General features: G+C 37.9%; 3 protein-coding genes and 1 pseudogene across 4 annotated transcripts in view; all 4 read right to left on the bottom strand.

Moving 5' to 3' along the window:
* Window positions 1–270, bottom strand: part of LOC111328895 (adenosine receptor A3-like) — a 21,133-nt pseudogene extending 20,863 nt beyond the window's left edge. Inside the window, exon 1 of the transcript XR_016000739.1 lies at window positions 178–270. The product of XR_016000739.1 is annotated as an adenosine receptor A3-like (transcript). The remainder of the gene's footprint in view (window positions 1–177) is intronic.
* Window positions 1–17,991, bottom strand: part of LOC148733209 (octopamine receptor beta-2R-like) — a 23,006-nt gene extending 5,015 nt beyond the window's left edge. The window contains exon 1 of the mRNA XM_088758899.1: window positions 17,926–17,991. The gene's annotated coding sequence lies outside the window, so the exon portion shown is untranslated. The remainder of the gene's footprint in view (window positions 1–17,925) is intronic.
* LOC111328891 (octopamine receptor beta-2R-like) lies at window positions 5,464–8,330 on the bottom strand. The gene has a single exon (XM_022933424.2). It carries the CDS (start codon window positions 8,115–8,117, stop codon window positions 7,218–7,220), a length of 900 nt encoding a protein of 299 aa, XP_022789159.2. The 5' UTR covers window positions 8,118–8,330; the 3' UTR covers window positions 5,464–7,217.
* On the bottom strand, window positions 11,152–15,141 carry LOC111328905 (octopamine receptor beta-2R-like). Its single transcript, XM_022933437.2, has one exon. It carries the CDS (start codon window positions 13,736–13,738, stop codon window positions 12,851–12,853), a length of 888 nt encoding a protein of 295 aa, XP_022789172.1. The 5' UTR covers window positions 13,739–15,141; the 3' UTR covers window positions 11,152–12,850.

The following is a 17,991-nucleotide window of genomic DNA, read 5'->3' as shown; positions in this document are numbered from 1 at the left end:
TGTGGAACATTCAAACGTATGTCTTTGCAGGTTTTTCCTCTCCTTTTTTAAAGGAAGTTTCCAACTGATTCGCGGAGGGCCGCCGAACATGATCGGACAAGACGCCAGGAAAGCACACGTTCCTGCAGACATTCGCGTGTTACAATAGTTTTGGATCGCAGTCAATGTGAAACTTACCTCCTTAGCCTGAATTATTTCCCTGTAGCTTAGAACTTCGATATATGACGAGGGATGAGTTTCTTCTGGACACCACACGTAAAATATTTTGTTCTGAAACAAAAACGAAATGGCTGGTTTAAAACATCGACCTGCCGGCGACTATAACACTTAAAGTGATGATTGCACACACTTTATACTGACGACGAGTTGGTTGAACCTTTGGATACTGATTAAGAAACGCCTGTTGTTATCAGTAATTTACCGCTTCTCATCGATAATGATAAAAGAGGAGGGCATTGGAGGGTAGTTTGGAAAATAAAAAAATGCTGGAATTCGGAACCGGAATACTCGGAATACCCGGAATACCCGGAATACCCGGAATTCCCGGAATGACCGTAAAATAATAATTTTTAAAAAAATGAATTCTCAACTTAATTAAACAATTTAATACGAAATTTTTCTCTGAGGGTCCCAAAAAATAAACACTTACCGGCACTGTTCATGGAGATGCACGTATTAGAATAAAAAAAAAGTCTGCGTCAGGCCATTAGCCCATACAGCCTAAGTGACGAAATATTTGTACTCTCCCTTCTCCCTCGGGATGGGATGCTAATCCATCACATAGTTTCTCCCTGTTTTAAATTCGCCTCCACTCATTTACACCTGTAGGATGTCTAGGGCGCCATGACCATTTGGCCGCCACGCTTTTCCAGCCGGAACCATTGCAGAAGATTAAGCACATGCAACATTTCCAATTAGTTTAATAGCTCAAGCGTAAAAAGCTCCGAACTATTATAAATTAATACCCTACCTTAAATAATTATTAACCACAAATTGGGAGCTATCAAAGCAGCTACCATTAAGACCAGCCGTCTACAGTTAAAATTGAGAGATCGTCAGTTACTCGACACCTTTTCGCGTTTATTATAAATACCTTGAATATCTGAAGATGTAGTCTGATCGTCCGGGTGAGTGTAGTCCTGAGAAGGACTGTTGTTGGTGGTAGTGACTGACGTTTCGACAACCTGTGCGGAAGTCATCATCAGAGTCAAGTGAATGATTGTTGTCAGCAGAATGTTCTTATTCCAGTTCGTGTGAAATGATCGGTTGGTTTTGCCGTAATGTTATTGGCTTTAAGACTCAAGTGACGTAAGTCGGTCGTGATTGGTCTGTTTCGATCTGTCGGTAAAGTTAGGTCGTTCTTTTTCGGTCGTTTGTGATGTTTATGTCGTGAATGAGTCACGACAACAGTCCTTCTCAGGACTACACTCACCCGGACGATCAGACTACACCTTCACATGTTACCCCCGGGTTCAAGCCATTTACTGCACCTTGAATATCATTAACTTTGAATATAAACCTTGTTTAGAAGAATCCATCAGTACAAGGTTTATATTCAAAGGTACATATTCAAGGTATATAGAATAAACTCGAAAAGGTGTCGGGTAACTGACGATCTCTCAATTTTAACTGTAGACAGCTGGTCTTAATGGTACCTGCTTTGATAGCTCCCAGTGTGTGGTTAATAATTTTTTAAGGTAGAGTATTACTTTGTAATAGTTCGGAACTTTTTATAATTGAACTATTCAACTAATTGGAAATATTGCATTTGCTTTCTGCAATGGTTCCGGTTGGAAAAGCGTGGCGGCCTAATGGTCATGGCGCTATGACGCCCAAGACATCCTACATGTGTGTAAATGGGTGGAGGCGAATTTAAAACGGGGAGTAACCATGTGATGGACTAGCATTCCATTCAGGGGGAAGGGAGAATACAAATATTTCGTCGCTTAGGCTGTATGGGCTAATGGCCTGACGCAGACTTTTTTTAATTCTAATACGTGCATCTCCATGAACAGTGCCGGTAATTGTTTTTTTTTCGGGACCCTCTGAGAAAAATTTCGTATTAAATTATGTAATTAAGTTGTGAGTTCAACATTAACTTTTAATCATCAATATTCTTATTTATTTATTAATTTACTTTCATCTTTTTAAAATTTATTATTTTTCGGTCCTTCCGGGAATTCCGGGTATTCCGAGTATTCCAGTTCCGGTTCCGGTTCCGAATTCAGGCATTCCATATTTTCCAAACTACCGGCATTGGGGTCTCTTAGAAACCTCAAAACCGTAGGAAACCGTACGCAACAGCGTACAGTGGTGACAAGTGGAGCATAGAAGAGAAACCGGAACCCAAATAGGAAAAACCGAAAACCACATCGGATGCCAAATCCGAAAACCCGCTACAAAAAGTCATCTAAGCCGTAAAACCGGTAAAATTTTTGATCAAAACAGAAAACCGCTCGCAAAAGTGTATAGCGGTAACAAGTGGAGCATAGAAGAGAAACCGGAACCCAAATAGGAAAAACAGAAAACCACATCGAATACCAAATCCGAAAACCCGCTGGTATTTTTGACGAATACCGTCAACCAAATGCTAAAAAATGGAAAATTCGTAAACCGCAATGAACAACAAAACCGAAAAACCGAAGCTTTTCGGCACAGATACCGAAAAAACCGATTTGAAAAATAGCCAAAACCTCAAAACCGAAATCCCGATGACAGTCCTCATAATATAACTATAATGAAATTTGGTGTCACTCTCATCATGACCAACATATCGAAAAAAACACCTCCACCATCAGATGCATTTCTGCCTTTCATTTCGTTGCGTAAAAACCTTATCAAACGCCACCTAATAATAGTGGTCTCTAGATGCAAAACACTGTCGAACTATGTCTTGGTACCCGGTTCTACGTTGGTGTCTTGTGCTCCTCCGTGAAAAAATACCCGATCACTTTCCCAAGATTCTAAGATTGATTGTTTAAAAATAATGATAAAAAAGAAACAAAGCGACAAACAGACAAACAAAGAAAAAAAAGTTGATCGAATGATAAATAAATTATTCGATTCAGTTGTCTCGAGTTGTCATTAGTTGTGTCCCGCTGATTTCTCTAATTTTTAAATTAAAACATCCCAATCTTTCCATCAAACTCGTTCAAGGATTGTTAAATGCAATAGGAGCAATTCTTCGAATGATGTTATGAAAATCATTTGAGGACTATGCTATGAAAGCTAGTAATCTATATGGTTGTCTGAAGTTAAAGTCGATATCAGTTCTGCGCTGTATATAAACAACACATCGACATAGATCGCTAACACTTTGAAATATCATGATACACTTCATGCGTGTTCGCGTTCAGTCTTAGAATTACCGTGGCGTTAATGTTTCATTTTTTTTTTTTTCGTAAAAAGAGCAGATTGGAATTCAAAGTGCATTGAGGATCTGTCTTGTCTAGGATTATTGGCGAGTCGCAAGTAATACCAGTCGGAGAGAAGGTAATTTGTAATTGGGTTATACCAGACGAAGAGAAGGTCTTTGAACCAAATATTACAGTATTTTAAAATATTTTCTACCGTTTATAATGAGCAGAGTAAAAAGAAATTTCCATTAGTAGAGGTTACGCTTTCACAATTTGCACTGATGACAGAAAAATTGAAGTATCAAGTTTACATCAAGTAGTACCCCACAGGGTACCTTGAGGGTTTATTTCGAATAATTTCAGAAGCTTTAAGTGATGCTTTCTAGCTAGTATTTATCATGGATGTGTGAATGTTTTTTCCGTTGTTAATTTTTCCATTTTTTTTTTTTTTGTAGGCTAAGAACGTCTTTGAAGCCAAATAAAGTTAGATATACAGATGGCGCCTGCGTGGAACGAAATGGCCCGGAAAACTGTTGCCTAAGAAACTCATCATTGCTTGTGCTTTGTCATAACAATTGAAATATCTTAAAAAACTCTAGGAGATTATATTCTTTTTTATCTAACTTGTCTAAAGGACCTGCATTAAGGGAGCCGTACAATATCATCGTTAAGCGTTTGTTACGAGGCTCATGATCAAAACTGTTGTGCGAATCAAATGAGCCAATTTTCATGCAGGCGTCATCAGACAGTAAGTCTCCATTCGCTGTGCTTGACCCTAAGGCTAGACCAAAATAAATCACCAAACGTAAACTTTCAAACCCTTAGCAAATAAAATCTTATTTGTTGAAAAAATATCATGTGCTAATGACACCGAAGTATTGCTTCCGAATAGATAGCTCTTCCTAAGCGCATTATTCATAAAATCTATCTTGAAATTAAATAAACGTGGCCATTACTTGCTGAGAGACGCGTTCGACTGGACGTACCTGTCTCTCCCGTGGATCATTTGTTGACTTGAGCCAAAACAGGTCCTTGATCAGTCTGGTGACGTATAATTTTTCATTCGGAGTCCTTCTCAACTCAGCTCGAATGCCAGTCTTTCTTTGTCCTGCGTTTTCTCTTTGTTTTTTTGAAATTTGATTTTCAGCATATCTTTAATCAAAAGTGAATGATGTACAGGCTGGAATGTGCGCCATACAATCCAATGATATATAGAATACTTCATGGAAAGTGCGCGCATACGGTGTTTACACACGAGTTGTGGTGTATCAGAAATCGAACAAGTGAGCGAAGCGAACGAGTGAGATTTCTGATACAAAACAACGAGTGCGTAAACACCGTACAAAGCACTTTCCATGTGGTATTATGTTTGTTATATACATACTGAGACTGAATACCCTCCTTAAATTATGACAAGCTTTATTTGAACAAATGTGGTCAAACAACAATCACTGAAAGAAAGCAGCTTCGTAAAAAGGTAAAGAGCTCAAATAAAATCCAAAAGTTATGAATCGTGGAGAACGAAACGCTTTTCGCTCATGGCTTTCGCCGAGACAGGAACTTTCAATATTAACGATGGAAGAAATGCGAATAAAAACTATTTGCAAAGCGATGGCTTGTGCGGTGTACAAAATGCGGTGTGTAAAATCCAAATGTTATGAATCGTGGATAACGAAACGCTTTTCACTCATGGCTTTCGCCGAGACAGGAACTTTCAATATTAACGATGGAAGAAATGCGAATAAAAACTATTTGCAAAGCGATGGCTTGTGTGATGTACGAAACCGCGCCAACCAGCCTTGAATGAAAACTTCAACTTGCCGTACGGCTCACACGTGAAAAAACATGATACGCGGCTCCTGATTGGACGTATCGCTTTTCTCACATGTGGGAAAAGCGATACGCGACATTTGATTCGTTTACATCGGTTTGCGAACGAAAATTTACTCTGCGGCTTTTCAGTGTGTAAATCTCCGTATGTATATAATAACACTGAATATCGAATACAAAGAGCCTTGCAGTATCTCTGAGTACAGTGGATTCATATCTTTTCAATGTTGGTCAACGCGACTTTTGAATGAGATCACAACCATTATAATCTCTTAAGTGGAAATGCTAAAGATTAAGTTTTTGTGGTAGCTTTTGACTCACGTAAAGGGAGTTTTAAGGATGAAGCGCTGTCATGCTATTTGCAGTGCAGAAAAAGCGCAAATGCTAGGCGCCCAAAATAATTGAGACAATAGTGCCGAAACTATCTTTCAATGTTACTGAATAGAAGATGACTAGGACAAAGCAAACTTGGTTCGCATAGAGAGTAATACCTTATTTTTAGCTAATCAAACTAAACTACATCGTGGCAAAATGAAGTTAAGAAATCTATCATAAAGCAACAAAGAAAAAAACTTTTATGCTACTTTTTTTTTCTTCCGATGCAGCTGCTACCTTAAGTTTGAAGAATTCTGTAAACATTTTCAGTCATTGGGGGTAGTGAGCGAGCTTGTCTATTTGGATGTAGACTCGAACGTCAGTTGCAACTGCATTTCACCGTTCTTCGAGTTTTGATCTCACTTCTATTTTGTAGTTATTGTTTTTACTTGTTATGTATGTATTCATCACTCTTTGTTTTGTTACTTTTTGTCGTGGTTTATTTCGAAAATTGGCTGTAAACGGGGAAAGATTCCTACTACACCTTCTTGCGTGTGAATCACATGTCGCAAACGTCAAATGATGCACTTTATTTCTTTGATCTCTCAATGTTATTTTTTTTTTTTCGGGCTTAAACATAATTTTTACATCTCTTCACATTCTAAGGGCACTTCCCAATCAGTCTTATTTAAGTGAAGAAAATCTTAAACGCAACTAAAGTCTCTTAAGCTAATAACGGGAGGCAAACTAAACTTCACCCTAGGGCCGATTTACTTTACACGCCCACTTTTAAGTAGCTAAGGCCTCTGGAAACCGATTCAATATGTAAATTACGATTGAAAATCAGAATAAAACTGTTTTTCGAGCCAAGAAGCCGCCTACTCCTTCTATTTCACTTTGATAACAAAATATTCTAACAGTCGGCAAATCCAAACGGCAACGTCAATTAAAGACAACAACCAAAATGCAACCGAACCGAAAAACGTAATATAAGTTTTAAATTTGCCAGGTTGTCACGAGCTACTGCAACAATTTTCACTCCTTTTATTCTAGTGTCACAACAACATACTCTGACAAAAGGTGAATCCAAACAGCAACATCAACTAAAGACGACATCCAAAATACAACCAAACCGAAAAACCTAATTTAAGTTTGAAAATTGTCGGGTTGTCATGAGCTACTGCAGTATAATTTTACTCCACTTGATCACCGTATCATTTTTTAGAAGAGTCCTTGAAAAGAGAAAAGGTTCATGGCGACATTTTTTCAGTGCTAGTTAATTTAGGAAAGGTTCGTTCTGGCACAGTAAACATAAGTGTTAACGTGATTCGAAGAATTGTTTTAAATTTTGGTCGGCAGGATGTATTAAGGGCTTGTCAATAAGAACAAATTAAAAAAGACAAGTAAAATTGCAAGTCACTATTTTAGGTGGTATTGTAAGTGAGACTATTAATTTTTGTTTCAATTATATCATATGGTTGGGATACAAAATAGTCCGGAAACGTATTTTTTTTCGTTTGTAAATCAATTTCGAACTTAAATTTTATATAATGAGATAAACACAATGAACAAAACAAAATGAACTAAGCCGAAATACAAGAATTAACAGGTTTTAGAAGCACGGTTCTTGCTGCATCTTTGAAACTTCTATCGACACACGAAGGAATAAAAGATACCCTTGAAAAGAGCTAATAGAATGGCACTTGTTCCGCATTTTTAAAATGCCGTTGACGTTCTCACTGTAAGGACTTGACGAGTCAAGTCTTCATTAAAGTGTTCTCTGCAGAAAAGCCTCAGTGCTTCTCTCTTTATATCCCTCTTTAAAAACGCGTATACTAAAGGATTCACTGCGGAGTTCACAGTAAGCAGGCAAACTATGGCCTGGCCAGCTGTATTAGAAGTCTGACATGAGGAAAAAGTCAAACAAAGAGTTACAGCGCTTACAATTACGTAACATCCCAAGAAAAACACAACTAAAGCGATGATGAAGAGAGCTGTGTTGCGCTGGTTTCCTCTGTGCGAGGGTTCTACTTCCGTGGAGGGCCTTCCGTGTAGCTCTGATCCAGCGGACACCTGCTGTGCCTGAGTTCGAGCCACAATGAGAATACGAATAACGGAATACAAAAGCAGTGCGCAGGATACTATGTCAAAGATGGAGATGTTTGCTATTCGCAAGATCTTCAAGACAGTTGGAGACTGTGTTGCGTATAATCCCACCAAAAGAGACAAGGCACTCGCAAAGGAAACTAACCATGCTGTCATGATAACTATTCCTGGACGTCTTTCGGTCATGGACATATGGTACTTGAATGGATGAACAATTGCGAAGTAACGATTCCAAGTCAATGCACAAAGATTTGTGGCCGACGAATGAAGGAAAAACCAGAAAAACGCCACGTATACTTTAAGGTTACACTGCATTGAGCGATAACAAAAAAATGAAAAAGGATAAACGATGATACCAACGCCGAAGTCGGCCACTGCCAAAGACAGAACGAACCAGTTTGAAGTAGAATGAAGTCGGGGCGTGTGGGCCAGAAGGCCTACCACAAAACCATTCCCTACCACTGTAGCGATAGAAAGGACCCATCCGAGAATATGGAACCATGTCGCCATTTTAATCGAACTTCTCTTAACGCTCTGTCGCAACCGTTCTTGCTAAAACGGGTTGAAAGCTTTAAAGGTCGATTTCACTTGCCAAGAAAACTGGATAACGAGCCCGTAAATTTGCAATTACACGGCAATTTCATTATTTTTTTTGCTTTAGGGCTGTCACTTAACAGTGAATTGTCTGACTTACCTATCCGTGTTTGCAAACTTTAAACAATGTTTTTAATGGCTTACGTCCTGTATTTTCCTTCACTTAATAATTACAGATCGTAAATGAATATGCAAAAATATAAGCTTACTTAAGAAATGAAATGTAAATTCATCCAAGACCGCTTTGAAGCTCCTCGCTGGTATAGATTCTATCAAGTTGCTTCAACAAAATTTCAGTCGGTTGAGGTTTTCTGACTGAATAATCGTGATATTAATTATTTGATACAAATTTGACTTGTGTAAAAAAATTGTGCCAGACAAAAAATCAAAATTCTTAATCTCAGATCAAATTTCAGTGTATATACCAAAGCTCATTTATCATCCCTTCATATTTTTTTGAATTTGTCAAAGTGCCACCTTGCGTGCATTAATCCATTTTGCAGCATGACTGTCCAATATTCTCATTCAATATTACAGACGAAGTCTAAAATTTTTTTACCCAAGATGATAATAGAAAGTCTAGAAAGCCACTCCTTGTATATAATCTAGGGCATCACGACTGCAATTGTAACTTGAATTATATAAATAAATTACGTGCATGAACCATATTTATGGGTTTGGAAAAAGTTGAATAAAAAATTAAGCTCTAAAACAACTATGTTCCGTCGCTAGTTTGGATTCCACTCTTACAGTTCACTTGCCTTATTATTGAAACTCAAATTTTCATGCAACGAGGCTTTAATTTTAGCAAGCAATCCACCTGCGTTGGCTTATGAAATGAAACCGAATACTCTGCGTGTCATTTGGTTTGACATTGTTTAGGCATTTTAAAGTCCTCATGAGAGTACTTGTTGATAAATTGAACTTAAACGGTTAAACACCACACTTCTTGCTTCCTTTACTGTTTGATTATGACCTTGGCACATAATTCTAAAACGTTCGCAAACGGCCAAGAATCGGTATAAACTTTAAAGAAAAAAGTGAGAAATTCGCTGTTGTCGATGGCGCCTTTTTCATATCATTTGTTTGAATCAAGACTAATTAAAACCAAAAAAAAAAAAAGATTGCGGTGAATGTTTTTATTATGTATCTGTTGTCATTGACAATTCGTTCGTTTGTTTTTGTGCTGACAATGAGGCACTTTTGATTAGTTTTCCGTCAGAGGCTTCCGAGTTGCTGTTAGAATGAGGTAAGTGAAGAAAAGCATAACAATTATCATTTTTTCGGTAATAACTTGGCTTTGGCTTTGTAATAGTTTTCAGGGCTTTTATTATTATTATTATTTTTTTTTTTTTTTGTTTCCCAGGGCACCTACTGATAACAGCTTCTGCTGACGGGTTTACCCTGGTTAAATATGTTATTATTATTATTATTATTTTTATTATTATTATTTGGTGGTTAAAAAAAGTCCTTTGATAGACGAAACAGTGAATATTTGTAAAATTCACTTTAAATTTCAGCAAGAGACCTTTCCTGTTGATCCATTTTGACCCCACTTTTTCTTTTTTTTTCAGTGTTTGTTTGACGAGCTTGGACAAGGTTCAATTTAGGTAGGCCACATCTTAGCTTGATCCCGCAGAAATAGCCCACGCAACTTTAAGCTGACAGTGAGTGGGTGGCTAATTGTCGAAACATTCAATGTATTATACTTTGTATTCACTGCGCTTACAACTCCACTAATCCTTGAAGAGATCCTACACCAACCAGCAACCAATGCAAATAATTTCACAGTTTTCATAAACAGCTGAAGGTGGGATGCCGAGCGCGAAAGCACCGTAATTACTTCTATTATTGCACTTGCCGTTACAGTAAACGTGTTTTTAAATATATCGATTCCATCAATATTTCAGTTTAGATAAAAGAATACACAGATTGATTTCATGGTACAAGATTCAAATTCAGCAGAGGAAATGTAAGGATTTACATGGCAATGAAAATTCGTGCTCTCAAAAAAAAAAAAGGTCTGGGCTAGTTTGAATAGGAACAAATTCACCCCGCTCAAGTGGTTGTTCTTTTGCATCGTCTAAATGTACAGTTGGGAAATACCCAGAAAACTCTTCAACAGAAATCGATACCGAAAATTTATGGGAAAGACAAGCATCTTCAAATTTTTGAAATATTTTGTTTTCAACTTATGTCCACTCATCGCAAGTCCACGAACATTTTCAATTGCCTGGTCAGCCTCCTCCCCAAAGAGAGGTTTAATATGCATTCTTTTGCTTAGAAATGAGTTTTATTTTTCATACCTTCCTGAACCATTTGGTTTTTTTCGTTTGGCCATTGAAGGTTTACTCAGCCTTCTGGCAATTTATTCTTGAAAATACGCCGTAATACAAAACTTCACGACCACTTTCTTATCAAGTACAACAGTTCAGCCGCGAGGTAAGAATCAACCACACAGTATTCATAACAAGTTCTTTGATATATCTAACAAAGAGGATGCTAACTTCTAACACTCTCCTAAGACATAAGTCCGATTTTGAAAAGTATGAAAGATTATGAAAAGCCGAGCCTATCAGAGAGAGGCAATTTGTTTATCTGCGGGCACTTTGGTAATGGTAATGGTAATGGTTTATTATATATCAATTCGGCACTAAAATGAAATACTTCATATTTATAAGAAATTACAAAAAATATTTACAAATTAAATGAGACTATAGAAATAAAAAATTTCTTTCAATAATAACGAAGACAAACCAAGTTGTAAATAGAGATGGGAAGCTTCCAAACTGCGATTTCGTGATTGCTGTTATTGCTACCGCTGATAATGATTCATTAGAAAGAAATTGTCTGAAAGGGAAATCTGAATTTAGCAAAGACACAGGAAGAGGAACGAAAACATTCACTTAACTCTTGATAGGAAGGTGTAGTTTAAAACGGAAACAACTAATAAAGTGAAAGTTTTGCTCTGCATGCGAACTTTATTCAGTTAGATAAGTCCGATGCCAGATTTCACTGGCAAACAGAATTAAGACTGCATAATCACCGGCTGTAAGTGCCATATTTGCCTGATCTTTATTTTGAAATTGGAGGCCGCCAGCTCCATTCATGCTTTTATGTACAACGAAACTCAATAATAATTCCTTCAATAGTAACTTGCATACGTTTTCTCGTTTGTTCTAAAACCCTAAAAATTTTAAGCTTTCTTCATAATGACTACCACAGGACGACAAAAGAAAGCAGACAAACAGCTTAAAACTGAAATTTGTCATCGACAAAGATTTCAATTGAAAAAAAACGAATATGAAATATAAATATAGAGGCAAGACCGGTCTTGCCTCTATATTTATATATTTTTTTCCCTCTATATTGTATCGGTCTTGTCTCTATATATATATTTCATATTCGTTATTTTGGGCCGATCAGATCATCGCTGATCCAACGTACAAGAGTAGGAGTATCGTCCACAGTTGCCTGCTGAACATTTCACTGAAAAAAAAAAACAACTTCAACAATCGCTTTCAACCGTCTAACGGAGTTTAAATGTACACGCACGAAAAAACATTTAACGTGCATACAAGCGTGTGGGAGAGGTAATACTGGCCAGCTTTATAATTGAATTATAAATCACATTGGTATTAATTCAACTTAGTATAATTTCAGAGCTGAGCAAAGAGTTTCCAGCAATCTGATTGGTCGAGCGGTTCCTTGTGTGACGCTATATAAACCGCTCCACTCGGTTTATATAAAATGTTAAAATAAAATATTAATAAATGTTACTAAAACGTTATTTTTTTTTAGACATTTCTCTGTTATTTAGCTCTGAAATTATACTAAAACAATTATTCACCTCAGGTTCGGTGAATATCGTTGAATAATCCCCTCGACTTCGTCTCGGGGATTATTCGACGTTATTATCCAACTACATCCAGAAGAGTACAAATAACGCCATAGACCAATACAAATATCACGCGGTATTTGTACTCGTCTATTGTAGTACCGGTTAAACAGGTTTTCTCGCATCGCGCAAGCGAAGAATTGGATTGTAGTTGCGAAAAAAAAAACAAATGGCGGACAATTTGAATCATATTTCCGACGACGAAGAGTCAGAATGGCTGGAAAATATTGATCCAAGTTCATTAGATGAATCGAACGAAGAAAACCAGCTTGACGACCAGAAAATTTCTTCATTTAATGAAGAAAATAGAAACAGCAACACAACAACGCGCCAATTCCGTTCCGCTTCGCACACTTCTGTCACGCACTCCCCGTAAATAAACATCCGCGAAATTCGCCCGCACTGAAATAACAGTTTGGCGTGTTGGATAATAAATAACTTATTAGACGTTTTGTTGTGTAGTATCGCTGAGTATTTTTACTCGTTATTTGTAGTTTGACTCGCCCTACGGGTTCGTCAAAATACGGCACAACTCGTAAAAATACTCAGCGATACTACACATCAAAACGTCTAATAAGATGTATATATTCACCTCGCCTTCGGCCAATAATTGTTAATTATTGCATCATACTTAACTTAAGTGATTTCACCCAAGTTTTTAGGAAAAGCATATCGCTGATAGATAACACACCGCTCGTCTAACAAAAAAAAATGTTAATTGGACACTTGAAAATGACTTATGCGGAGAATGTTACCGCGAGGGAACCTCTTCCTTACGATGCTCCTCTCGTTTCTTATTCCAGTTGCAAAAAAGCTTTTTCATGTGCGTTTTAATGTCTTTTTTAAAAAACGCATAAACAACAGGGTTAACAGCGGAATTTAAAACGAGAAGAACGTTAAGAATCTGACCAGCTCTCCCCGGAATCTTGTAAGAAAATATGATGCATAAAATGAAGTAGTTTACAAGTGCATAACACCCTAGGAAGAACACGACTATAGCCACTACAAAGCGAGCTGCGTTGGGTCGTTTGCGTCTACCCGCTGTTCCTTTAACATCCCTGCACTGGTTAGACTGGACTTGTAGTTGAATCGCGTCAGCTATTCGGGCTTGGCGCGCCACAAACAGGATACGAACCACAGCATAAAGAAGCAGCATGCAGGAAATTATGTCAAAGGCAGAGACGCCAATCAGGCGAAGAACTTTCCATGCAATTCTGGAGTCTGTAGCGTACATCCCCACCGAAAGTAACAGTGAAATTGCGAAGGGAATCAACCATGCTGCTGTGATGACCAGTCCTGGACGTGTTGTAGTTACGAAGTTAGTATACCTGTAAGGGTGAACTATGGCGATATAGCGATCCCAAGTCAACGTACAGAGATTGGAAACTGACGAGTGCAGGAAGAACCAAAAAAATGCCATGTTCACAATAAGGTCGCACTTTATTCTCTCGATACAAAGATATTGTAACGGAAAGACGGCGAATCCGATCATAAAGTCGGCCACTGCTAAGGAGAGGACAAACCAATTTGCTGAGGAATGAAGTTGACGATTTTTGATGAGAAGACCGACTACAAATCCATTTCCCACAATGGTAACGACAGAAAGTAACCAGCCAAGGATATTGAGCCAATGAGCCATTGGGACAGTTTCGCAAATAGATTTTTTGCAGCCGTTCCTCAGAGCCTGAATTGATATGATAATGAGTTTGATGTATCAACCAATTGCAATCACCAGCTTCTGGTTTATGGAAGCTGTTATCAGAAAAAAAGCTCCCACGTAAGAAACGTTTTCCAATGAATCGTCTAGAAAACCGGTAATTTGTTGCCTTATTATCTCCTTCTTTGATAAATCTACCTCCTGATTTCTTTTTCAGTCACTCGATAATGAGAATGAAAAAGGTTGTCTTAAGAAGACATAAGCCAATAAATAATTTAGTGTTCTCTCTGAATCAAACTTGTTAGTAAGGTGGATATTTTGTCGTTTCAAGTGGGGTTTGGAAATTACGGGGTCAACAATTTCACATGATGGTCACCGAGTACTAGTTAAGAGTCACGCGATACGGTGTTTGTCTTCCGAGAGACTTCGCTACATGGCAACCGAAAATATACACGAATTTACATTGTCAAATTAACACGAGTGGTAAGTTATCATCTTCTCGAACTTTTCATTATCTCTGGGTACTCTCTCAGTACTAAATTGACTTGTTTTTCTCACGCATGTAGAGTCGGTAAAAAGCACTGAATTATCTTTACTTCTAATCCTTGGCAATTGTCATACTGTGATAAAGTTACACTTCCTAAGGTACTTATCAGGCCCATAAATGCTATTTCATCATGCCAGCCAGCCAATGACGTGATTGTCGTGTGACGGTTGAATTTATCTCAGACGGGGTCTATGCAACATCACGAGAAGAGCGAAAACAAAATTCGGTGTTGAAAATACATCGATCAATGCTTTTTGATAAAATTCCTCAATGTGCTAAGCAATTTGAGTATATCAACAAAGTTGAAATGGTAAATTGGCCACCGTTACGATTATAAAAGCTGACGTTTTGAGCGTTAACCCTTCGTCGGAGCGAATAGAGGAATTGTGGCGGTTGTGTGTGCTTTTAAAGGCAGAAAATGTACTAAGCAGCCGCTGGTGAAAGAAAAAATCATTTCGTAAAACCGGAATCAAAATAATCAACTTCACTGAGAACTGTTTTTTAAGCCATTGTAACTCCTTTCAAGTTCTTGACATTTTCATTTACTCTCCCTAGTATATGAACAGATGCCTTCATTCCGTTTGAAAAGCCGCTTTGAATTTACCTCAGAACGCCTGGAAGGCCGCTTCTAAAGTACAAGTCGTCGTTTATAGGATACACCGTCGTTCACGTTTGATTCGCATGACCAACTACATCTTATCTTTATCCGCTTTGATGCTTAAAATAGGTAAAGGAAGATTGTGAATTATTTAAATGTTCAAAAACCAAAAATACGTGATTGATAAAGCGCCACTTATCAATCTTTCATTCGAAAGATAACGAACTTCGACAACTTTCCTTTTTTTTTAATCATTTGACACTTGAATAGACCCTTGAAAGTCAATCGACGCGAGATTGTGGAGTGCAAAGGAGTGTGTGGACTACGACCACGTTGTGTGCTGGGAAAAATGTCGTTTTGTGCTCATTTCCATTTGACCTCTGCGCGAGTGAAGTTGGCATGAATTCTGGCAAGTATGTTGCATAAGCATCGCTACCTTGTTGGTGTATTTAAAAGAGGTGAAAAGAGAAACTTCCATTGGCCGCTTTAAAGGAAAAACGGCTGCTGTAGACTTTTCTTTTTGGCTACACAAGACTTTGAAGATAAGTATCTAGCAAATGGACGTGAACTTTCCTCTTCTAATCGCCGCATGGCCGTAGGACCGCCATGTTCGAAATGTGTGAGAATAATGCACCGTGATCGTTGGCCGCACACCATCTTTGTGGAGTGTATGGATGGCACCGCGATCGTTGGCCGCACACCACCTGTGTGGAGCGTATGGATGAAAAGCGCGTAGAGTAGGTACAGTTTTCAGTAATGTGTGCCTTTACTCAAAAAATCTCCCACTTTTGCATCGGGTCGGCAAAGCCACAAGATACCAACAACATTCTGACAACTCGAGCCTGATTTTTGAGTCATAGCTAAACGACTCATCGCATGCGCACCGAGTGTAGTTTTGAAAACATTGCTGGTCACGGTAAAGATACAGTCAGTAAGCTGAAATGAACTGAAATGAAAATAAATCAATAAAATTCGAACAAAACGAGATAATTTGATTGACGCAGAAGTGACCAGCAAAGGCGTCCAAGGTATTTTCGAGCTCTTTCAAGGCAGTTATAGGAACCTACATATTATCCAGTAGCGTTAAGCTAAAGTCAATCGAACCTATTCTGATAAAGTATATAGTTTACTACAAGTTGTAGCGATCATGAGTACATGCTTTCCGAAAGGTTTCGCGTTAAATTCATGTTACAGCAAAGTTGACTTCTAGGAAGACCGTCTTTGAAATGTGTGTACGATTAAACGGATTCCTTGCCCTTCCACGTTCCTTACCTACTCGCAGGCCTTTTTTGAAGTGCGGGTGTATAACTGAAACTTCTGCAGGTCTGAAAACTGCAGTGAATCACAGATTTGAATTCCCTCGATATGACAACTTCATCTTATGTTCCTTCCATGCACTCGGTTGGACTAAGCAAACAATTAATTAATGGTGGAAGTCTTCCTACTTTGATCTAGTAGAGGAAAGCCGTCTCAAAGCAGTAATCACCTCTGGTAATATCTAAGGCTTGCCTGGGTGTATTGGGCTTCTGCAGCGGCAAGCCCTTCCACGCCCAATGTTATCAAATTAACTTACAAGGGGAACCAGACATAAAAATTAACAAACCATTGTATAAATGCACGGGATAAGAGAACAACTTTACCAGATAATACTGGTGTTGAAGAAATTCAAAGGATTGTTAAATTAAGCAAAGGAAATCTTATAAATCACATGAACCTCAGACCAAATTGATCTCAGACTCTCACGTTGGTGTTGGTGCTTGATCATCTCTTACAACTGAATGAAGTCATTCCGTAAAGCTATATTGCGCGACCTAGCTAACTGCGGGTAAAACCACACGTGATCAGCTGCTCTCTCTTCAGAAAGATCAGCAAATGATAAGGGATAAAATTCACTTTACAAGGTCAAGGAGATTAAAACTATAAGAGTAGTAACTAGTAAACTAGTAAACTAGTTTACTGTCAAAAGAAACATTTCTGTGGCGTCAAATGGGTGATTTTCAGGCTTTCAATTACATCAGGCTATTGTTTTGTTGAGACCATAATATTATTACATTTTGTCAGGACTTGTTTTACACTATCGATCTGGGAACAAAATAGGAGTAGGAGGAAGTGGACTTCGCTAATTTCGTATTTGTTTTGTGCGGAATGACTTTACTTTTATCTGTCTACGGCAAGCATGTTTGTGGCCAGGTAATGTGTCATTTTCTCCTAAACGAGTATGGCGACTTCTCATTTTCTCTTTTTTATTTTTAGAAGTCACCAATACCTTTCTCACCGGAAAAAAATAGAGCAATTCCTGGAGCGGGATATGAAACAATCATCGTAAACAAAGAACTACTGCTGTCGAGGGAACTTTCCTACTGAGAATGCGACTTCATTCATGTGGCTTCATTCATATGGCGCCTATGATTTTCATTGTCAAGTTAATCAAACAACTCACAACATTAGCGATTATATTTTGGGTAAATTGCTAGATTTCACGTCACCATTAATTCCAACTTTGCTTTTCAATCCTCAAAGGAAATTTTTTCAAACCTATGACAGGGAAAATGGAATAAATCTTCGACGAACACTACTGTAAAATTTGCACTTATTTCACCCGCTGAAATTTGAATTGTCAGCCGTTATCCAGTGTGGAATTTGTCAAGAACGATACATATTAGATCATGAATAGCCTTTTATGTGCCATAACAAGAACAGTGCTATTCTTCCGCAGATTACTGATCTGTTCGCACAGCATAGGTGCAAGGCGAAAACGGCATTCAAAGAGTGATATCTTAAGAATAAGTTATAGAGACCTCAAACGAAGAAAATACATAAAAGAAAGGCATAGCTTCGATTCAAGGAAATTTACGTTTATCTATTTGAATTCCCGTTTGTGCGAAAAAAGGGCGCCAACAAAATGAAAATTAGGATTATGGAATAGCAATTTATGATATAGTCGCCTTTTTAGGGCGTTCCGTATTGATGGAAATTTGCTGTTGTTAAGATTGTGTGAAGAAAAATTCAGTTTTCAATACTTACTATTTTTTTCGAAATCTATAACTCCTTTGAGATCCTGTATTCCTTTTTCATTTAATCTATGACAAC

The sequence above is a fragment of the Stylophora pistillata genome, chromosome 4, assembly GCF_964205215.1.
Source record: "Stylophora pistillata chromosome 4, jaStyPist1.2, whole genome shotgun sequence".
Lineage (NCBI taxonomy): Eukaryota > Metazoa > Cnidaria > Anthozoa > Scleractinia > Pocilloporidae > Stylophora > Stylophora pistillata.
Note: the sequence above shows the minus strand (reverse complement) of the source record. Positions and strands in the feature narration are given on the sequence as shown.

What these genes read in the sequence shown, in the direction of transcription:
- LOC111328891 (XM_022933424.2), bottom strand. Translation starts at nt 8,117, where the DNA reads ATGGCGACATGGTTCCATATTCTCGGATGGGTCCTTTCTATCGCTACA.
- LOC111328905 (XM_022933437.2), bottom strand. Translation starts at nt 13,738, where the DNA reads ATGGCTCATTGGCTCAATATCCTTGGCTGGTTACTTTCTGTCGTTACC.